General features: G+C 41.2%; 1 protein-coding gene and 1 long non-coding RNA gene across 4 annotated transcripts in view; one reads left to right on the plus strand and one right to left on the minus strand.

The window, feature by feature from the left end:
- The window catches only part of rbm33a (RNA binding motif protein 33a), a 28,706-nt gene extending 7,200 nt beyond the window's left edge, over positions 1-21,506 (minus strand). For 2 of the 3 annotated variants that reach the window (XM_005448924.4, XM_005448922.4), the window contains exons 1-15: positions 21,333-21,506; positions 15,437-15,515; positions 15,056-15,104; positions 14,673-14,746; positions 14,259-14,574; positions 12,398-12,538; positions 11,870-12,044; positions 11,476-11,690; positions 9,684-10,002; positions 7,971-8,032; positions 5,245-5,374; positions 4,512-4,876; positions 3,832-4,095; positions 3,356-3,661; positions 1,724-2,482 (exon numbers count right to left, since the gene is read on the minus strand). In XM_005448924.4, the coding sequence (XP_005448981.1) occupies positions 1,724-2,482; positions 3,356-3,661; positions 3,832-4,095; positions 4,512-4,876; positions 5,245-5,374; positions 7,971-8,032; positions 9,684-10,002; positions 11,476-11,690; positions 11,870-12,044; positions 12,398-12,538; positions 14,259-14,574; positions 14,673-14,746; positions 15,056-15,104; positions 15,437-15,515; positions 21,333-21,351 (3,273 nt within the window). In that variant the 5' untranslated portion in view covers positions 21,352-21,506. The remainder of the gene's footprint in view (positions 1-1,723; positions 2,483-3,355; positions 3,662-3,831; positions 4,096-4,511; positions 4,877-5,244; positions 5,375-7,970; positions 8,033-9,683; positions 10,003-11,475; positions 11,691-11,869; positions 12,045-12,397; positions 12,539-14,258; positions 14,575-14,672; positions 14,747-15,055; positions 15,105-15,436; positions 15,516-21,332) is intronic. The other variant, XM_005448923.4, reaches the window with a different exon arrangement.
- A 32-nt stretch (positions 21,507-21,538) lies between these two features.
- Positions 21,539-23,616, plus strand: part of LOC102081372 (uncharacterized) — a 42,757-nt gene continuing 40,679 nt past the window's right edge. Inside the window, exons 1-2 of the long non-coding RNA XR_003221652.1 lie at positions 21,539-21,674; positions 21,811-21,858. This is a non-coding gene — a long non-coding RNA (uncharacterized LOC102081372). The remainder of the gene's footprint in view (positions 21,675-21,810; positions 21,859-23,616) is intronic.

Here is a 23,616-nt window from a genome sequence, read left to right on the forward strand (position 1 = left end):
ATGGGAATGATGGAGGGCAAAACTAATTTAGCATCTCAAAAAAAATTTATTACAAACATCCCACTTTTTTAAATCACCTTATGCACATTAAGCATTTAGGGAAAGTGGTTTATGGGCAACTGGGAGAAATGCAAGGACATATCTACAACGTGAAAATCTGTCAGAACTGGACGCTGGATTCGTATCAGCCAGGCTGTGGAGAATAAAGATCAGCTCAACAAGGTGATGGTCTCATTATCAAATAAAGTCACAGCTCAACTGTGTTGACATGCAGGGAGGAATTGAAGGTCGTCTCTTCCCCGAGTCTGCAGAAAGATGTGACAGATCAATACGAGGGAAGAAAAGAGGCGATATCTCTGACCTGTCCCCAGCTGAGAATAAATGGATTAATCCCTCCTATAGAAATCACAGCTCCTGATTGTGCCCATCAAATGCTAAGCTGCATTACACTGAAACGACAGCAGCTCGATGTGTACCCCATCTCCCTTGCACGCTCCCCTCCTCCCCAGCTTTTGTGTTTTGCACTGCTTTGTATTATCCCTGATGAAAATATAATTTGCCTCTTATCTGTGTGCCTAAGCCATACAAATCCAAATCCTCAAAAGTGGCAACTTTCTTACACAGGTATTATGTTTCTCCCCCCACCGCCACCACCTTCAACCAAAAAAGATTAATTACAAGAGTCTTGGATTGGCATCTTTTGTTGCTTCGCACCTGAGAGATGGGCTGAGGGAAAAAAGCAACTGAGGGATGACAAGAAAGGGAGAGAGAGAGTGTGAGGAAAAATAAGGAAAGGAGATAACATTGTCAAGCTCCCGTTGATGACAGCAGAACAATGTGGAAGAGAGAGCACCTGGAGAATGTTCTTTTCACTGCTGCTATAGGGCCCTAGCCGTTTCTTTCTCTTTCCACCTCTCTCTCTCTCCCCACTTCACATCCCACTCCTCTTTTTTTTTCTCCAAGATGCGCTACATCAGATAGCTCTGCGCAGGTTTCCATTAACGCGCTGACACCCAGTTATCTTCATCTGCAGCCAGCAAGCGATTTTGGCTCGACGGCTTGATCCTCTGGGATGAAGTCGAAAAGCAGCTTATTTCAAATACTATCATATCCCACCAACACGTCTCATCAGTGACAAGTATGAATGTTTAACATGCACGCTTTTGTGGTTTTTCAATAAAGATTAATGTGCAATTAAGGCCACAGCAGTAACTTATCGAGCAAGTACAAAAACAGACAGCAGTGGTAATTCTGGACTTTACTGCCGTTGCCGTCATTCTTATTTTACCCCCTCCGAGGCCTTTATCATTAAAAGAATACTCTTCTGTCCTGAAAAGAGGATATCAACCTTTAGGAGCAGTGATGAGGTGTCCCCAACTCTACAGATAAATGTCATATTGCTCTCTTTTAATGCCTCCAGCCTTTCTGTGTTCTCTAGGTAAAATGTATGTAAAGGCACTGTGGCTTAAATACCAGATCCCAAAGCTTAAGAGAGGAAACTCTTAACAGATCAATTTTTCCAAAATGACACAGACATCACTATGTCATTCCCATAGGTTAGATATCATCTGGACTGCAAGACAGACAGTGAGGGCAATCAGTGGCATTTCCTTTTAAAACTGTGTAGTTTCCCATGTGGGTAAAATCTGCTGAAGAGGATCAAATAAATGTCAGACCAAAACACGCAAAGAGGTGTAGGATAAAAATGAAATCATATGCTCACCGCTCCTGTAAGTTTGACGACTCTGACTTTGTGCGGGACCTGCTGGCCCTCGAAGCTAGTACTCTTTGCCCGCTGCATCACAGTTCTTTTAGCGCCAAGTTTAGGTCCTTGAGCCTGAGCCAGGGCTGGACTCGCTGAACGAGTATCAGGTACGTTCCTTTGAGGAACTTGAACAGTTTGGATCGGAGCACCAGATCGGTTTACGTTCTGCAAAGCGCTGTTCCTTCGCTGCTGCACTGGCTGCAGCTGATTTTGTTGGGGTTGCTTAACAGGCCCGGCAAGCTGTTGCTGCTGAATGCTGCCTTTTACCATCTGCAGCCGTGTCTTGACATTAGGACGGGGCGCAGGGGTCTGAGCAGCACTGCTGGGAGGGATGGCGTTACCTTGATTGCCAGTCTTTAATGTGGGATTTACTGATTGTTGTGTTCTCTGAGGAAACTGTCTTTGCTGTTGTGGTTGCAGTTGCTGTTGTGGTTTGTGTTCTGGTGGTGGTGGTCGCTGCTGCGGCTGTTGCTGCTGTTGTTGTGCTGGAGGTACAGGGTGTGGTATTTGCTTATTTGGTTGCTCGGGCTGAGCTTGTGTAGTACTGGTGCCTTGGCTTGGTGCCTGGGCATTAAGTCTTTCAAGCAGCTCCTTCTTCCTGACACCAGCCTGCATCTGCCGTCGCATCTCCTTCCTCTTTAGAATCTCCTCTCTCAGACGCTTCTGCTCCTCAATCTTCAGACGATACTGCCTTGTCTCCTCATCCTCATCAGGATCCTGTGGCACAAAACACAAGCTGGAAATATGCCTGCCACACTTCACTTCCTGGATGTAGCACTGTGTCTTATTTTAATCATTAGTGCTTGGGTTGGGCATTAAATCTAAAGCATGTGAAAATGTCATCAGCAAATATATGATTTGGTTTTTGGTGAATTTTTAGCACAAGTAAAAATCCAAAGACTTTAGTATACGGCAAGTAATTTTTTTGTACTTATTACAAACATCAATGTTTTTAGATTACATTACTTTAAAAAAATAATGTATAGTATTATTAATATATATTAATATTCCCCTGTTTTTAGTGGCATCTAGTAGTGTGTAATGCAATAGTACTACCAGAAGGTGGCAGCAATGAAATTATAAGTTGTCTGCCAGTCTCCTCCAAGCCTATTATAAATTGTAACTAAAACAGAAGAATACCACCTTCACTAACAAATACTAGACACACGTTAGACGCTCTGATACAAACAGCAAAGAAAAAAACATCTATGGCCATTAAAAAAGTTCTAAAGAATGAATGAAAACAACGCCCACGCCATAGTTTTCCAGGTATATAGAGCATATATATCCACAGTCATATGAGAGTGGGTGCAGAGGGGTAATCTTTGAATAGTCAAATAGCCTCCTGTGAATACTGAAGAGTATTTTAGCTTGAAATGTTCATCTCTAACACTGATTTCCTTTTACTTTTGAGACAGGACACTGTGCTATATACCAGAGGATTTATAAAAAGTGTATTTGGATAGAAAAATCCTTCACATTACTATAAACACATTATGTATTATCCAAACACGCTCATTTTTTAAAATTTACTTTTTTTGTCCTTGTCTCTGACAGAAAACAACAAAAATGTGATCTTCGAGTCCTGACCTGTGGTCTCACGCCGGACGGCGTGCTTGGAATTTCCTTGCGAACAACTGTCCTGCCTGCTCCCTCAGGCTGTGATTCAGTCTTCGCAACAGCTTGGCCTCTTCCTTTGCCACCGTCAGGCATCGGCTGAGTGTTCTGCCCAGGACGCATCCCCTGTGTTGTCCTGGCAACAGGCTTGATGTTGGCAGCGGGGGAGGTGGGGGTGGTGGCAGGGCGGGCGCTGTTCGTGTTTGTGTTGCCAGGTGCTACAGGGAGCTCACGTAGGTTGCTGTTGCGCTGCTGCATTTGCTTGGAGACAGGTGTGTTCTGAAGAAAAGGCCATATTTTGTGTTCTCAAACCATTTAGCTCAGTTTTTATTTACTGATTAAAAATGGACACGATACATATAACAACGATGGCAACATTTTATTCTTTCATTCTTAAACTGCGACCAGTTTAAGAATAAAATAAATGAGATAATATGTTAATCACTCACCATTCTCTGCCTGTTAGACATGTGGCGCTGTTGGGGGTTCAGAGGGCGGGGATTCATCTGCCTGGGGCTGCCATGCCCCTGCTGTTGATGGAAAGGATTCTGGCCATGGTGCATCATGGGGCGAGGCTCACCGAGATTTAGCGGCGGCTGCTGATGGTGGGGTAAGTCCTGCCTATGGTGTTGCTGCTGCTGGTGCATGGGCTGATGGGGTGACAGCGGATCATGATGTGGAAGCTGGGAAACAGGAGGGCCGTGCATTAAGCCCTGAAAAATCAGGAGGAAAGGAAGAAAAGCTCAATGAACACATCTTTTTTTTTTAAATAACAGAAACAGCACTAGTTTTTCTGAAAGTTGTTCCCAACATTGGAGTGAGCAATTTCTACATAATTGAGCTCTAACTTGTGTCCTTATGCATCCAACTAAATAGTACTAAAATAATGCTTTAATCACTAGAGGGCGCTCTTGTCTATGTCTCCAGTCAAAATGCAGCAGTGCCAAACACAAGAGCCTCAACACTTCAGCAGCAATGAATATGATTACTAGTCAGACCAAATTATTGAATTTAGAAAGCACGTCTAACTGTGGCAGAAGAGGAGAAAAAGGGTTAAATAAACAAACATTCACTAAACAAACAGACACAAATACACACAAGACATCTAGTGGTTATAAAAATCACTTACTCTTAGTCGTACCTGCATCCCAAACGGAACTTGTGTAGGAGGGAAAAGGTTCCCCTGTTGGCCAAAAGCTTGACGAGGGCCCATGAAAGGCCTGGGCTGGTTGGGGGGTCCACCTTGTTGATTCAAGTTCACCATTCCCGGGTGATTTTGGTGGGGAGGGATGTTGTGTCTTGGGGGTTCTCTCCCAAACAGTCCAAGCGGGCCCTGGCCCGGCTGGTTGAAGGCTGGTCCTGGTGGGCCGAAGCCCATGTGGCCCTGGCTGGGCAGCTGCTGCTGGTGGAGGTTGTTGCCGCTGTTCATCAGAGGGCTGGGGCCCTGGTGATCAAACATGTGCTGCCCTGGAAACCGTGTTGAATCTGTGCGCTCTGTTTCCACATGAGGAATAACAACAACATAAGAGAGATGTCAGCTTGCTTTCCTTGAGACTACACCGGTAACTAAGACTCCGGATGTATAGTGTTATAGCATGGAAAACGGATACAGCCAGCTCTCTCAAGGTGAACGGAAAACAAACATGTTGGTTATTAACTCTGCAAATGAAATATGTATGCTGCCATTTCCAGGTTTCATTCTGATGTATATAAATATATACACACATGAATTCTACATGAGTTCTGCTAACCAGAAAGCTAGCAGCATACCCTGTAGGTATAGCGCCAGAGGTGATGATGAACAGGGTTAAATATGCTAAGAGAGCTTTGTTATCCTCGTCAAGGCTGGATGTGAGACTCACCTCCCATAAAGAGGGGTTCTCTGTCCTGGGGGCCTTGAGGTGGCTGGTTCCTAAAAGGCTCCATGTGATGAGGGGGCCGCTGGGGCTGACCGAAATTACCAGGCATGTGCTGCTGAAAGTCTCCCGGTCCCTGGGAAAACACAAAACTCATGAATTATAGGCCATTCTGGGAACTCAATAATCACAAACAAATTAAACTAATGAAAAATGGGAATTTCTGAGGTATTGCATTGGGCAGAAAGCGCTTGTAATTGAGGTGCTGGGGTCATTAAAAAGATGCAGAATCTTGAGTTGTAAACATCAATATGCATGCCAATATTAAAGAAACCCTTCAGCATGAATTTGTGAGCAAACCTGCATTAATGCTACTCGGGGCTTTGTTGATAAACCTTCTAAAAGGCTTTTTTCTAACAAGGAAAGGGTATTTCAGGAGGGGATAAGTGCCCTCATCTTTGTTTCAACCACTTTGTATGTTAGACAGCTTTCTACTCATCGCATGCACACCACTCCCAATCTATCTTCCAAGGAAAACTAGATAACCATTTAATCCCTCCTTGGAATTCGAATCCCCCTCATAACTGTCTCCTTTATTCTTTTAAACATCCATCTCTGTTGAAAAATTAACCTGCTATTCAACACGTGCCACTTCCACAAATGGGCTGCTTGCCTCCTCCAAGCCTATTGTAAATTACTTAAGATGCTATCAAGGCTTAATCCATCTTTATTCCACTGCTGTGTGGAGGTATTTAGAGAGAAGAGGTGTTAGAAAGCTAGAAGGCCAGAGTCCCAAAAACTTGCTTAACATAAAGTTAATCAAAGAGGCTTACAAAGACTGAGGATCACAATGGGGGCACAATCATGCCATTCTGAAAGGTCAGGCAGGCAGGTTTGCACAATGAGGACTCCAGTGTCCATATAATACCTCTCGAATAACACGGCTCATCCTCTCACGTCTAATCCTTGATAAACAGTCGGCTCGGTATGTAACTGATGCAAGGACAGTGCTTAGTTGTGATGGGATAACCGTGACAAATATAACAGAAATGGGCCAAATGTCAAACTATATAACAAAGAATAGAAACTTGAGTTTTTGTTTCTGGGTTTAACATAAGACTGATATCATTTACTACTTGTGCTGTTTTCAAAGTAGTGAACACTGCTGTAAATTAATAATAGCAAAGCAGATTCCTACAAAGTGTCTGCACAGCAGGCATCTCTTTCTCAGACACGACTCATCATCGGATAATTTTTTTAAAACGCATTTGTTGTTTAGGTTTAAGACAACACAACCTTTCTGACTTTAACAGCTAGCTTTGAGAAGACAGAAAACGCATGCTTGACTATTTCCTGCTTTTTCCATTAATATTAATCAATATTTCACTGAGAACGGGCACCAAATCAAAGTAACTGTCAAAATAATCCTTAGTTGCAGCTCTTTTGTGGTGAAATTAAATGTGTGAAGAGTAAAAATATTCGTAATAATGACTTTAATTGGTGTTGAGATTAATATTTCAAAACCTGTCTCCACCAGCAAAAATTTAATGCAGTAATACTAGAGGCTATGACCCCCAATTCGCCTGGCCTATTAACAATTAAATTTGATGGGATGATAATGTATGATAATCATGAGTAATCAGGTGCCCGCCGATAAATGGGATGTTGCCGGCTGGTATGTCACCTGCATTTCAAATTGTGTCCTTGGCAACACCAGCCTAAATGCAATTGACAGCTGGGGAATCCAACACTATGCTGTTCATCAGTCCAGTTGTCTGGATACCTTTCCAACCCACCCTTGTACTGCCAAAACAGCTCTTTGCTACGGTGCCATCAATAACCAGCACAATCACAGACCTCAAGAAACAGGAATGCTGTGATACTGACACTAAAGGCCAGAAATGTGTGTAAATAAAAATACATTTTTGACAAAGACCGACTACTGTGCCGAGGTCTGGCATCTGGCAGCAGGGTTGTAAATTCACATGAGCGCAATTGGATGCAGCCATTTCCAATGGCTCATTTGCATAAATCCATATAAAAGGCGCTCTCCAGAAAGATGTCAGTCAGTACCAGCACCACCTGATGCCTGAGCATCATTAAGTAGAAAGATGGAGTAACTTAAGGCACCCTGGGTGACTTTCTAGCGAGTCATTTCCTTCAATACAGTAATTGCTTTAAAGGCATTTCTGTCATGTCTTGGATGGGCTCTTTGTGAGTGAAATAAAGGACCTTTTCTTTCAGGAAATCACTGACTTAAGATCAGCCCGTCTGACGTGAAATTCTGCCTTTGCAATATGTGGTACACCCGAGCCCCATCAAACCACCACCCCGTTTCACTAATTTAGATACTGTTCGAAAAAGGTCTCTGTGCCTTTGGGATACAAACTTGTGGAAAGTGAATTTTAACTGGCAGTATATCCTGGTTTCACAATTCCATTATATGCCAAGCTGGCTAGTCTGAGCCCCAGCCCATCCATAAAGAGCTACTAAGTAAGTCCCGCCACTGCAGCCCCAACCTCTAAAAGTCGACCGCCTAAAGCCCCTATCACGCATTTCCAGTTGTGCAGCCAGGCTCCTATCAGTGTTTACAGATTTGCTTTAACAGTATTTGGCCTGGGCAGACAGTCTAATTGAAGTAATGATATTGCCCTCACTAAAAGGGACGCTAACCGTGTGAAGGAGGAGAGAAAGTGAGGCGAAAGAGAGGTAGAGGAGCAGCTGCTACTCACAGGGAACCTCTGAGGACCCACAGCAGGTCTGGGCTGGCTCTGAGCAGGAGGCATCAAGGGCACTGCAATGAGAGAGAGGTAGAAAGAGAGCAAGAGAAGGAGGGGGAGGGGGAGAAATGAAAATGAGAGGCAGTAGGCAGAGAGAGAGAGGGTGGTGATTGTAGAAAGGAAGGAGACCATTAGACACATCCATGCTAAAGGCTCTTAGTCAGGGGTACATGTTAAATTTTAGCTCGGTGTTGCTGCACAAATCTGCCCCCTCCCCAGTTAGGTACAGACCAGGGAGCTCAAGGAAATAGTAAATACATGAGAATAACTTGCTTGAATCAACAAATATAAAAGAAGACATTTCTTATTGTTTGAAATGTTATTTTTTTTTTAATGGGATTTTCTTAATAAGCACTGGTGAAACCATCTGTCAACATCCAGCACTGGTAAAGAAAATTAAAGTGGAACATATAAACTACATAAATATATGAAAAACACAACAGAGATGTACAAAAAAATAAATAAATAAATAACATGCACATGCACACACAATCCTAACCTCAGGCACCCCCAGATCTTCCAGCAAATGCCTTTCTCTTGGGAGCACAGCCCACACTGCACACGCTTTCCTAACAAAATTTCAATCTCGGCCTGGACAGACAGGCCAGATAACCCATCTCAGTGAATGAATGCATACTTGATTTATTGTAACACTGTTTATCTTCACTGCCCATATCAACAAATTTAAGTCAGAAAATGTGTGATCTGATCGGGTCATATATGGCATAATTTTGTGAATCTACTCTAAAAAGTGTTTAAATAGATTTCCAGCCACCATGAAGAAACATGGGTTAATTTGGGTTTTAGCCTGGCTTTCGCAGCATATGAAAGCCAGGCCAAAGCCCAGATTTTCAACTTATAGATTAACTTTTATCTTTGTCCTTAACCTGTGTTCATTTCCTGTTTGTTTTTTATTTTTTGTTTGTTTGTTTTTTAATTAAAGATGTCTAACAGTATCAAATGCCAGTTACTGAGGTTTAATAAACAGGCAAATAGATAAACAGCCTCTTGTAACTTCACTGAATTTATAAGAAACCATCAGTTACAATTACTACCACAGCCCAAAGATGAAGAACTGACCGTCATCACTAATGGGATGGCAGACTGGCTTGGTTGCAGCCCCAGGCGTGTGTGGCTACACTGAGTGGGGGTTCCCTCCCCACCTCACAGCCAAGAGGTTTGCCGGACAAGGACCCGGGGCAAAACAGTGTGTTGCTTACTTGAAGTTTATGCATCGAAACTGTTCAATAAACTAATTTTTTCACTTAGAGAGTTATTTGCAAACACTGAAGCTACAATAACAAACACTGGAAATGCTAATGAGGTCACCGTTTGACTGACTTTGTGCGCAGGTGGGATTCTCAGTTTCCTGTCAATTTCTCGACTTTTTGTGTGCAATGTCTTTGACTCCAAAAAGTTCCACACAACAAATAAGACTCTCTAAAGCAATGTGGTTTCTTATGCATAAAAACTTGTAAATGTGCATATAACTATGAGAGATTGGCTTGATCCCCTTGTTAATGGACAGAACTGTTGAATATATAAGTTCTCTAGCAATTTTAGTTTTAACACTAATCCAAAGAAAAAATGTGAATAAGAGGGAAATATTAAGTTAAATAACAAAAGTCAAACAGAAAGCACTGGGTTGATGCTGGAGAAAAGTACCTTGAACGGGTGACGTTGCAGGCCCTCTGAAGTGGGGGTTAATGTGGATGTTCTTGGGTTGTGGAGCCTGTTGCTGGTGATGTGGAGGGAAGTTAGGTGGCGGGGAATTCATCAGTCGTGGTGGCGGCTCCATCTGGGGTCGCAGCGGCGGGGAGCGATGAGACATGTGCGGAGGGATGAGGGGCTGAAGGGGCTGCTGAGGAAGCGGACGCCCGTGATCTTGGAAGTGAGGCGGTCCACTTGGACGTGAGGGGTGGTGCTGCGGGGAATGCAGCTGCTGCTGATGAGACTGATGAGGAGGAAGCATTCGCGAGGACTGCTGTTAATTGGAAAGAGAAAGGAAAGCAGAGAGGAGGGAAAACCAAAACAACCCGTCAAACCACCTTCCGTTCTTTTGGATTCTGTTATGATGCGAGGACACACCAACAAGTCAATTCAACAGCAAGAGCAAAGACCGTATGGTAGAAATACGATGTACGTCTGTTTTCTGTATGCTGGGTTCAGACTCTGTGATAACAGCCTGATTGTGGCCTCATACAGATAATGTAGGCTTCACTGTTAATCGAAAACAATAATAATGGATGAAAACTGGAGCAACTGTCCTGTCCTTCATTCAATAAAAATATAAAATCTTTGAAATATGCTACAAAAATTAAGAAAAACAAACAAAGTCAACACTTAAAGTCATGCCACCTGCTACCACTGGAATATCCCTGCCATCGATGCATCAAAAAATAATTATATAGTTAGGTGATGTTTCAAATGGGTCCTTGATAATTGGTCAATCTGTTTACCGAGCAAACAAACAAACATGCCAGTGACCAAATTAGTCAAATAGTTAAACCTGACAACTAGAGTGCCTTGTAAAAAGCGCACACTCATTAACGGCAGCCAGCAGGATGTTTGTGGTGTTGGCATGTCATCCCTGTGCCATTAAATTTTCATTTCCAGTGTTTACGTTTGGTTTTGAATTTTAAAGCCTATTAACACTAATTAATACAACCTAAAATAATGCAGTGCTGGAGTTGGATGTCATCTAGCCTTGAAAAAGAATCACTTTAATCACAGTCTCAAGCTGTGAACAACGGGGGAAAACACCCAACTCATACTTTTGTTTGTTACCTGAAGCATTGATCTAAAAATGTAAAGAAACCCAACACACCTACACAGTTTGTTTTATTTTTTTAAAAAAGAATAACATTTTCCATTTTCATTTGATAAATTAATTTACATTTTAACTATTTATATCATATACCAGTGTATAAAAAGGCCCAGGATGTGCTGAAAAAGTATTAGTTACTTGCACATACACATGCACACCGGCATATTATGGCTACATGCTCAGTGTGACTTTTTCACCAATAATAAATGTATATCAAAAGATTAAATGGTTGGAGCTCAGTCCTGTGTAAAGAGCAAACAATTTTTTATAATGCTGTCTAAATGAACAACTGCTAAATCATTTTCTATAATCCATATATCACTGACTACAGGAGAGCAGAGAGCGCTTTGACTTTCTTTCCATGTGTAATCAACCATTGCTGGGGTGCTTTTAGATAGGAAGGAGAGCAGCAGCAAAATAAATACATGTCAAGTACTTAGACACGCTGCCTTGTAACTGTGACGAATACAAGGAGGTAAAAAGTTGAGCCATTTCAAATCATCTTATTCAGTGAAGCCCTTATGCTCCCTTACAGTGAAGTGACACAGTACTGAGTGATGCAATACTCTGTGCAGCCAAATAGAAGAACCCTTTAAAATCATTCAGGTGGATGACTTGACAGTGCTTTACCTGCATGCCCATGTTTCCCATCGGGGGGAATCTCTGGTCGTTCATTCTTCCTCTGTTTCCTCCTCTATAGTCTCCCATTTCAAACCCTGGGAAGCCTCCTCTTCCTCTGCCTCCTCGTCCCCCAACTCGGCCTCTGCCTCCGTGACGATTTTGTTTCTTCTGCCGTTCTTGCTCCTCGAATTCCATCAAATCTCGCTTGGCCTTCTCTGACAGTTCTGTTTATACATGGAACAGGAAAAGGAGGCACTCACACATTAAACTTAAATCAATGGAAGTTTAAGTAATGTAAATAAAGCCTATAAGAGTTTAGAGAGAGTCAATGTTTCAGCATCTTTAAGCATTCAGGCTGTCAGTGGATACAGAATAAATTATTCCCAGTAGGAATAATTTGTACCTAGTGTTTCAGGGATGTTCCGCCTTTTGGAGCCTGCATCTGCCAGCCGCACAACAACGCCCTCCTTTCTTTCAGATTTGAACCTTATGCGGCCAGACTCTTCATCTTCCTCGTCTTCTTCGTCCGATTCCTCCTTTGTTTCTTCTTCTTCTTCTCGCACAGCCTCATTTTCACCCTGAAGGACATGCTCCGATGTTAGAAGCAGAAGACGTCTCCTATCCTAACATTTGCTTCACCATTTTTACTCTGTGGCTTGCTGTGTTTAATTTCATCACTGGCTTTATTGCATGGAAGGACATCCTAAAATTCATGCTGGTGTTTATTGAATATACACCAACAGTTGGGGGCTAGTAGCCAAAAGGTTAAAGCATATACTCCCATTGCTACCAATCAAACTCTATGCATTCCTAGCTAACAAAGCCAGCCCTCGAGCTCGATTGCACCATGTTAAGTTGTTGCACAACTTGTTCATCCCGTTTCAACACTGAAATAAAAACAATGAATCTAAAGAAGCTGGCTTCAGAATACCTCCTCCATGTCATAGACTCGAGTCCCTTCAGCAGTGTCTTCTTCGTTCTGCTGATCTCCCTCCACCTCCTCTGCGCCCTCCTGCTGAGCTCCATCTTCATCAAGAGGCTCATCACCATAGGGGGTTTCGTATTCTTCATCCTTTAAAGATGAAACAGTTAATATGCATCAATAAATCGACAACAGATTTCTGATTAGGACCGGCAATGGGCAAATCATTTTTTATTTTTCCTGTTTCTGTTGAAAATAAAAACGTCCTGTTTAATAAAAATGCTGTTATAGATTATCTTTTTTCCCCATCACTAAGAGCTGAAATGAACGCAAGAGGTGACATGATGACATACTTTGCAGTGCAAATCGATAAAATTTCAACTTTTCTCATTCAAAAAGGACAAAAAATAAATAAAATAAAAATCATAAAGAGCAAGCACAATAAAATGCTATGGTGAGGTTTTTGGGGAGGCACCAGACAACCCCACCCCTTCCAAACCCAAATTATCATAACAGTAGGAGCAAGGCTTCATTACTATTCCTGACAGCATTTGAAATTCAATGAGATGTAAATGTTTGACATGATATACAGAAATGCAGGCGCAGATAAAAACACTCCTCCCCGCTTCAATGATGGTGAAAATATCATTGACTGACTCCTCACAAATCACTCCGTTACTGTCCACGCTGGTTTCACTTCAACCCATGATGCAAACACTGAGCTGTGATCCAAATACACAACTCAGTCAAAAAAAAAAAAATAAAAAAAAAATCAACACACAAAAGGTGCCATATAGCTGGAATATGAGCTGCCAGCGATTCCAGCATCCGAACTGCACAATACCCTCTAACAAATACCAACTGCTGAATAAGGTCAGATTGTATGTCTTGCAGTGATGTTAGGTGATGTTAGGTGTTGTGCTCCATTAACCTGCCAGCAGCAGCGCTACGTATAAAGGCAGAAAGGCGGATGGACAGTAAGCCCCAAGGGAGGCACAAGAACAGCTTAATCCTTTAAACTGTTCCACAAAATGCTCAATGAATACCACAGTGAGCAAAATGTCAAGGCCATGAAGTCTAGTGACCTTGTAAACAGGCATTGCAGATAGCTGAAATACACCTCCACACCTGCAGACATCTCCAAAATATCCAATCCAAAATAGGCAGCCACTTGTGCTAAGAAGGTCAACATCTTATCGTTGTTTGGAGAAAGACGGTAGGCTAATATATCTCTGTCAGGTGACAAACACAATCACACCATGGTAAATGGACCATAACAGACATTTGCACATGGATCTGGTCTTATCTTTGATCCTCTTAGCCCAGGCTAAGAGGAAAGGAAAACGAATAAAAGGGAAACTCACATCAATCATTAGAAAACTGTATGGAGTGTCCTCGGGAAGGTCAATAATCTTTTCACCTGCATGAGACTTTATCAGATCCAGTCTAAAGGCAGAGATAAAAGCCCCCCACATTAACCTCTGCCGATTGGCAGCACATCTCCCTGACACAAAGCAGCTTCTTACTCCCCCAAAGATACAAGGCCCAAGGTCACAATGGCACAGGGATTTGGAGGCGACAGCAGAGCATTACCTCACACCAAACAAGCTGTCAACAAAACTTTGTCAGCAAGATGGAGAAATTAACTGGCAGGAAGTGATAATGAATCTAATCCTCCCCTGCCAAAAAACACCGACCAACATCTCCTTCTCCTGAATAGATTTTCAATCCTGACTGACCCTGTACTGAGACAAGAAAATTGACATTATCTCTTGGACACAATAGAGCTGGGCAGAAAAGGGGGAGAGGGGGCAGAAGTGTGTGTGTGTGTTTAGGCATAGATTTGAACAACTGAAATGTGAGAACTCACTTGAAATTCACCATCAATAGGCTCATTGATTTGGATGTTTAGCACACCGTCCTGATAGTCATCGTCAGCCTCTGCTGGCTCTCCAGCGTAACCCATTTGGTCTTCCGAAATCTCTGCGCCATCTTCTTGGCCATATTCCTCTGTATATGCCTCATCCTCTTGCTGGTACTCTTCCGCCTCCTCCACATCCCCTTCTTCGCAGCCCTCTGCACCAAGGTTCACAACGTCATCGGTATAGTCTGCTTCCTGTGAGTTGTCCTGCTGGTCATAGGATGTGCCCAGGGTATATGTGGCATTGAGGCTGATATCCTGACCACTGAGAGGAAGTGAAAACATTTTTAACATCCCATAAAACAGAAATGAGGGATCATGGAAGTCTAAGTAAAGATGAGGACACAGATATTAGTGGATTACCTCTGATCTACATCTTCATCATCACTTCTGAGAAGATCATCATTCAGCTCTTCATCTGACATTTCTGATGGATTCTGAAACAAAACAAATGGTGTTTAAAATACTGTCCTTTAAACGTGTGCATGTGTTGGTCTGTCTGTTTAAGGTGTGGGGGCAGGGGACCACCTCCAACCCCAAAGGATGCTCTATTCCCATGTGGTGAAGGCAATCTGGACAGGTCAACAGAGTGCTTTTTTGTCCACTGTACTTCCTCCTGGTTCACATCAACAATTCCCCCTGTGGAGGAGCCACCTGCTACAAATCCACTGCTCGCATCACTTTCTAAATGCTCCACAAGCACCATCATCTAATGCGACTTTTAAAAGCTTTTAGCTTATTCTTACCTTTTTACTGGACAGCCAGTCCTCTTCCAACAAATCCTCTTCCAAATCACTTTTGTGGCAAAAAGACAAACAATGACAGGTGAGTAGAGTCAGACATTAGCATGTTACTTAATACTGCCTTATATAATACTGTCAACTCTCTATTCAACTAGCAAGTTAAACCTGTTTAGGTAAACTCTTCTTAAAAGATATATATAGAATTCTCAACTTTTAACAATAACAATATTATTGCAATAAAAGATAAGTAATTTGAGTAGCATCTTGACCAATACAAGGGATATAACAGTTCTGAAACACAGGCCAAAATCCATTACACACATTTCAATGATAACAGCAGGTTGTGCCATTTAATACAATAAAGACATGGATGCAGTAATTTACCTCTCAAGATCATCATCTTCACCTCTCCTTCTGCGTGACCGCTCAGCCCCGGGTTTGTCATATTCATCAAAGTCAAAATCTGCAAAAAGAAGGACAGTTGTGCTTAAAAATTAGCTCTAACAAGAGCAACTTATAATACTAACAGAAGGCTCCCACATGGATTTAGAGGTGGGTGGTAGGCGGCAAGCAGGATAGTGGCCCGAGCCACTTTTTTATCATTTGTGCAGATCTGTTAAGACCAAATCACATGCGGCGTCACTAAGATTTAACAATGAACAATCACTTTGTTACACATAAAGCAGGATAAAATCACTCCATGAAAAGATAACCCCCAAAAATAAATATATCTGCTTTTTCAACATGATTTGAGAAATCTGGCAACGGCTTACAATAACTACAAAATATATGAAAATTAGTTTTAAGGTGAGACATAGCAGGGCTCGCAAAATCGCTAGCCCGACGTCCCGGAGCTAGCGATATCTCCGGTCGGGCGACCAAAATCTATCTCAGCCCCGCCCGTCGGGCCATCATATAGCCCGACGGGCGGGGCTGAGATAGATTTTGGTCGCCCGACCGGAGATATCGCTAGCTCCGGGACGTCGGGCTAGCGATTTTGCGAGCCCTGCATAGCCCACATTTTCTTCATATGCCATAGGCCTATTATTCTCACTATGATGCTTGTTTGTGAACGTGTATCCATTAAAAATGGAGGAGGCTCCTTGCCTGTACAATTAAACTTTTACGTTTACTTTGCAAATATTGGTCAAAAACACTGATGACTAGTGTCTCTTTTCTACCGGCCAAGGTACAACACTTGAGCTGAACGTCAAACCACACATGAATTTATGTCTTGTCAGGACTAACGCAGATGGGCATGTTTCTCCACCATCATATTAAAGTTGATTTGTAGTAAATCAAAATATATTAAAATATTTAAATGTTGGGTTGGAAACTAGCGCTTTTAAGAAGATATATTTTATGTATCTTAAAGCTGGGAAATTCCTTTAATATGTAAAGCATTAGACTAACATTATGGAATCGGGCTGCACAATTAATTGAATTTTAATCTCGATCACCATTTTGGCTTCCCACAATTAATTGAAATTGATCAAGCGACACTGAAAACGCGTGCTCCCCCAATGGAACACAAAGCAGAGGCAAATCAAGTGCTTCCTAAATCAGCACCTGACCATGTGCCTGCATGTGCCAATCACAGCTGTTCCCTATGCAACAAAGCTTCAATTTTCCTGGACTAGTCTGGACAAGTAACATAACGTTAAAAGACAGAAATACAACAAACTTCAAATGTCTAATACAGCAGGTGGTGAAGAGAACATGATTTGTTCTTTGGAAATACTTTGGATTTAAGGCAAATTTTGTTAACCAACCAGCAACACAATTAACTCATTCAGCTGCCTGAAACCACACCACAAACTGCACTGTAATGAAGGCAGAGGGAAAAAAGCAATGGGTGCTACCGTGACTCGTTCAACGTTAACTCAGACATCCATGAAAGTGAGCCTGTGCAGTGCATCAGGTTCCATCCAGCTCACAAAAATACACTGAAAAAAACAATGCAATCACATTTAGCCAAAAATAACCACCCAATAAACACTGTGCATAATGAAAGCTTCAGGAAAATGATACATTTACTGGACTAAAGATAGGCTACCCCTCGGTGCAATCATTTTTCCAAAGTGGCAAAACCTGCGCTATATGCGAACAATCAAAGGGTAAATAAAGAAGAATCTCTTTTCAAGTACTTTCCTACAAGTTTTAGTCATATCCATCACCCAGGTTTGATTAATGGAATGAAAGACTATATTTTCCTTCTAGGAGATGCACTTGAGTCAAGTGAATAAACACCTTGTCTGAAAAGCTTCTTTAGTTACCTGAAATGTAGCACAGTGTACTTTTCCTCAATAAAAGCAATCAATAATCAAATGATTCTGATCTCCATATTCGTATTATTTTGGCCATAATTGTGCAGCCCTGCAATGGACCGTCTGCTTTTCACAATCTGAAATGCACCCAAACTGCAAACACCCTGCTGCACATGCTCCTTACCCCCAACAAACTGCCGTTATTGTTGCAATGACATGTGTATCAAGAGCCTATTACGCAGACTGATCAAACTCTTTGAAATCTTTCTCAGAAAGAACACAGATCGTCTATCATGGATGATCTTAATTTGTCACAATAGCCAATTCAGGCAAACCAACTTTATTTATATAGGAATAGGTTAAAAAATACACATAATACAAAGGACTGCAGTGTACAATGATGTGTACTCAATAAGCGATGGGCCTCACGTGTCAATAAAAAGGCACAGTTATCTGATAAGTTTAAAGGCAGTGATCAATAACCCTATTTTACTTTTGTTTAAAAATGCCTAGCGCTGAAGCAGATTTGGCCTCCATTAAATCAATAAAAGTGCCGTTCAAACATTATAGACCTTGATGCAACTGGGGTAAAACTCACTGCAGCAACATGATCAATGAATGTCAAAGCAGCTGAGATATTAACCACTCTGATCAGAACTTTCAGATTTAAATCAGAGAGATAAAAGAACACAGATTAAATTATGTGGGTTCACCTAAATCTGAAGAACTCAATTTTAGCAGGTTTTCCAAAAAGCCTTGAATAGAATCTGTCAGGCTCATTCTATTCAAGATAGTATCCCTACACTTAGAACACAGCAAATGAGGCAAAATGCAACCCCTGATTCCCTGAAAGCCAGACATCATATGAGTAAAAAAAGGGACGAATTGCAGAAGGTATGAGAATAGAAAAATTATGGTTTAAAAGAGAAAAGTGTCAGTTTCCTGTTAGCAGAAGTTGATTTTTCTTTGTACATCCTATCAATTATACCCCTTAGAAAAAAAAAAATCAGGATTGGCGAAAGCTGATAATGAAAGGTCACACAAAATAAATAAATAAAAATCAGACTCAACCAAGAAAATCTCTACTTTGATTCTAAGACGGGTGGATATAACAATGTGCTCTGCTCTACTGTCTTTGACAAAACTGGAAGAGGCTCAGGTAATTTAATTGTGATTTAAATATCAAGTTTAGCTCATGGGTGTCCTTCTGCATCCATGAACCTTTCTTGTCTCTACCCATCTCGAGCCGACCATCCTTCATGACCCTCCCCAAAACTAAGGCTGGTGCTCCCTGACAGACAGTCGAGCGTCAAACTTTTATCTGGTAAATTACACGATGTAATTCAGAATAATTTTCTGTTTTATCAGTAAAGTGTTAAAAACTACACAGCATGACGGGAGTCACTGCTGACGGTGGGAAGCCGAGTGTATCTGTAGCGAGAACGCTTTGCACTTTCAGAGTATTCAAACAGAATGAAGCAACACATCGCGTCTTTCCCTCCAAAAATAATTCCAATAATTAATAAAGATAAAGCGAATGAAAGCATGTCGGCCAACAGCAGCACAGCCAACCATTAAAAACAAGTTAAACAATGAACTCCCACTGGTAGACATTTTCATCATTCAGAGCCTACTACCTTGTTTACAGTCTATGGCAACATCAGTGAGAGAGCCACTTGTGCTATTAAGCACCTAACAACTGTTGCAGGAAGCATGTGTCACACATAAACACACACAAGAGATGACATGCAGGTTTCCACCGGCAGTGTGCTCTGAGGTTAATAACTGTGTGTCAGTGATGCAACAAGAACTATATTCAAGACCCTGAAAATAATGTAGCAAAATTTAATTAACCTATTATCAATTTTAATTTTTACATTTGCACATTTTCTGTTCTGGCAAAAGTTCTTCTACTCAAAGGGCAAATTAGCAGCTTTAAAGTGGGCTCTTGAATCTGGTTTGCCTAATAATTCAGTCTCCGCTCATCTAATTATTCTGCATCTGTGCTTTCAGCTCGAAAATCTACTCTGACAGTAGAGCCTGATAAAGCTGCCATTTTTAAATAACATCCTAGAAAAGCAGCCATGCACTGAGCATGGGATTTCAACAGAAAAACTGTTGCACAGTTGACCGCCATCAGTATCAACAATAATTATGTATGAGTCGGTTGTTTAATGGACTGCTAAAGGCACGAATCACAAACTCTTAAATTTGGCATTGAAGTTAGGTTAAAAAAGTTTCTGCATTCATGCAGTGCAGGAGAATAACTGGTTAATTTAACATATGAACTTGACAAAGAGAAAGGCCATAGCATTCCAGTACGCTCATGCTGTCAGAAACGGTAATCAAAATAAAATATCTAAGTGTGATTACTTGCTAAATCACGTACAGGCAAAAACAGCCAGAGCTGGCCTATAAAGACAAATAAAATAACCCATAAGAAAACAAACAAACAAGTAAAAAACAAAACAAAATATAAAATCTGTTTTTGGTAAGAAATCTCATGTCTAATGCCTGTAGTGGCTCTTTACTGCTGTTTAACAAAGTCCCAATACAGTGTGTTTCATCATGACTTGTTCAGTGGTGCATATCAGACAGCTGGCAAGATGTAGTCTTATTTAAACGCTGCAATATTTCATTTAAATTGTATTTATACAGGGCCAAGTGACAACAACAGTGGAATAAAAGCAAATTATATTGTAAGGTAAAGGCCCTACAATAACAGAGAGAAACCCCAACAAACAAACAACCACCCTTTAAGCAAGCACTTGGCAACAGTGGGGGAAAAAGAAAGCAGGAAGAAACCTCTGCACAAGTAGGCTCAGGAAGAGGCAGCCATCTGTTACAACTGGTTGCAATATTTTCATTTTAGGCTGCCGCCAAGTCGCAATTCAGTCATCCAGTGTGAGGTCCTTCATCCAAGTCGGTATGGCCTCCTAAATGTAGTCTGCCAATGTAGTGACAAAACTGGTGTGTAGAAAATAGGATTGCAGCTGTTTGATGCATTATCATCCTCTTATTTATACTCAATAAAGTGACATTTTTAACTGCCCCCTCCAGCAATCTCTTAGAGATGCAATCTCTGTATGGGTTTTATTTGAGGTAAAAGCCATGGGTCAGTCCGGCCTTGGGTCCCAACCAATTCCAACATCCAAATGATCCCAATTTTGTTCAAGTGTTCAGAGTCTGGTGCCTGTATTTTACCGCTTCTAATCAAATGTATTCACTCTTACTGTAGTTGCGTTCGTAAGATGGCCTCTACAAAGCAATGCTATCCAAACACAATGTAGGAATCACTGTGGGGATATACGGACCGCGTTAACTGCGTCATAGTGCCCTTATAGACATATGCAGTTGTGAGTATAGCTACGATACTGGCGAAAAAGCCATACAATAATAGCCTGCACTGTAGGTAGTTAGGTACATAATCAGTGTTAATCATCCATAAAAGAGCTTGTTGTTGGGGGGGTGGTTAGCGACTACCTTGAGCTATCAAAATTAGCTATCGATAAAAGCGCTACTGCGATAAAAAGGGGAAAATACCTGATTACAGAACCATTATATCTGCTTTAAAATTCAAGAGAAAGCAAATAGGACCCATGGCTTATTTTATATCATGCTTAGCTGTCCAGAAATCAAGTGGGGTTTTTTTTTTCAATCCCACCAGATACCAGACTAGCAGCGAGCTTATTTGCTAATAATGTTAGCAAACAGGCCAAAAAAAATTAAACGCTAATCAGCGCTTGACTTGGTCCTCAATGTATTAACAGTAGCTTTGGGAATTATGCACAGCTGGAGCGTCTTACAAATTTAAACTTGTTAAGTTAACTTTGTGTCCGGTATTTTCGTCTGCTTATATTCGTTTTCGTTTTACAAAGCTGGTTTAGCTAAGGGCTAGCGTGCGGCCTTCCCTCATTGAAGCCGTCTGTTGACAGTACGAACGAGCTAAGTTAGCTTGACTTAGCTCTGAGGCTAACTTAGCACTATCGACAAAATCAACTGACATTACTCACCCTGGTCGTTGGATGACATGGTGCAAGGCCCGTCCCGCTTAAAGTGTGATTACTGTAGTGCAGAGTGCATTTAATCTTCAGTACTTCACCATTATCACGGTTTAAAATGTGAGACTGGCAAGAGCTTCTATGCGGCAATGACTTCAGATCACGACCAGGATACAAGCATGCTAGAGATGGGTTTGCAGCGATGATGCATTGTGGGTGGGGAAACTCCAGCTCCCTGGATCGGTTTGCTGCAGGAAATCTGGCTGGGAATTAAAAATTCAGACATATGTTTGCCCTCTACTACTAGGCTACATGCAAGATGAGGGAGGGATATTTACTTTACATCTGGATAAGGTATGAAGTTGACTTCGTATTAGTTCTACAAAAAGCATACATCATTAACAATAATAAATCTGAATATTATGTGGCATATTGGTAAGTAAGTGTATTACCTATAAATTCAAAGTGACATTTTCAGCCTTTTTTTCAGGTTAGGGCAGCTGTGGCTCTGGAGGTAGAGTGGATTGTCTACCATCAGGTTGGTGGTTTGATTCCCGGCACTTTTACTATGCATGATTTACTGGGGATACTGAACCTGCAGTTTCCCCCAAGTGTGACTGTGTGAATTCTTAAAAGTCCTTAGGCATAGAAAAAAACGTGTATGAATGTGTGTGTTTGAATGGATGAATAAGGCCTGCAGTAAGAAAGCACTTTGAATGCTCAAATAGAGTTCTGCACTACATAAGTACCAGCTCATTTACAAAATTCAGTACTGTACAAAACTTTATTGAAAAGTATAAAATGAAAGGTACATTGCACTGCAATACCTTTAATCTATCCTCCTTTTTGTAGTTAAGTATCATCCACAGAGAAAAAAGAGATGCACATTTTTAGTTCCTATGCGCTCTCTGTTCTTTAAATGTTTTCTGCTTCTTTCCCCCACAGCTTTAAACATTCATGGTACTCATTCAATTTTTAATAATCATTTAAGAATGAACATGCTTTAGCTGGATTAATCCTGCCCTCAAACCTCTCCCTGTAATGTTTTTCAAGGTATGAAAAATTAGGATTTCCACCTGTGTTGGGGAACTACTTGCACTAATGGAAGGATAATGTTATAGAAACATAACGGTTTTTGTCATACATTATTTCGACAAGGCTGATGAGGTTTTTTATAACACTTACACAAGTGGTAATCCTGTTATAAATAAAGCCTTTTTTAAATTCTAGTTTTGCAGTTTTATTTTTCTAATTCTAAAAAATACATTTTAAAACCAAAACTTTTATCTTCCTTTTTGCTATAAAAAGCACACCTGTACTCTTGCACAATATCAAAGCTTTAGTGGAGACTGTTCCCTAAAAGGGACAATGGTGCTAGGTACTTCCTTTTCCTTTTGTCAAGTCTCAATCAACTCTCTGATAACTTTGCTCCCTAAAGGAAGAGTAGACAGGTTCTGCACTAAGAAAAAACAATGAGTAACAACAAAAACCAGGAGTCTTTTTTTCTGATTTAATCTGAAACTTGGAAAAGGAAACTAATTCAGTTCCCTGCTCAATTGAATATGATATTTTGCACACATAAAATCATGAAGAACAGAAGAAATACTTGCTATGTTTAGAAAGGAAACAACCTCAGGCATTCAAAAGGTTGTATTTATTGCTTGACATGAGATTTTTTTTCAATACAGAGAAGAGATCACGAACTGGCTTAGGACACTTGAAACTCATGAATAATACAAAATATTCTGGTTGTTAATTGGATTCCATATGTTTCAACGCCACATAAATACATTAACACTAGAACAGGGAACAAAGAGAAACTTCTTTCCATTGGTCAGCTTTATGCTAGTGGGTGAAGTTTGCCCTTAGGGTGTCTGCTAGAAAGCCTCAAGGCAGAAGACTTTATGAAGTCTATGGTAAGCTAGTATAAAAAGTGAAACGTGTTGGAATAGGGAAGAGGTAAGGGTGGATGAATGGGCAGAGCACAAGACTTTCTCCTAGGAGACACCTGGAGTTTGTGTCCCATGTGAAACCAAGAGTCAACTTTGGCCTTTGTTAGGCTTTGTTTTCAGTTGTATTTTAGTTTAAACACAGGCGTAACAACTCTGTGATGGGCCTGGAGCAGATATTTTGTGGGCCCTTACTGCCACCAGAGCAAAAACACCATCTCACATTCTCTCTATATTTCTCAATAATCAATACTATCAGCAGCATCATTCTAGCTTTTGAACAGCACTGTGGACAGCAGCTGCAGTCAGAAGTCAGAGTATGGACACATTTAGTGCTCATTTAGTGC

This window comes from Oreochromis niloticus, linkage group LG9 (assembly GCF_001858045.2).
Source record: "Oreochromis niloticus isolate F11D_XX linkage group LG9, O_niloticus_UMD_NMBU, whole genome shotgun sequence".
Classification (NCBI taxonomy): domain Eukaryota; kingdom Metazoa; phylum Chordata; class Actinopteri; order Cichliformes; family Cichlidae; genus Oreochromis; species Oreochromis niloticus.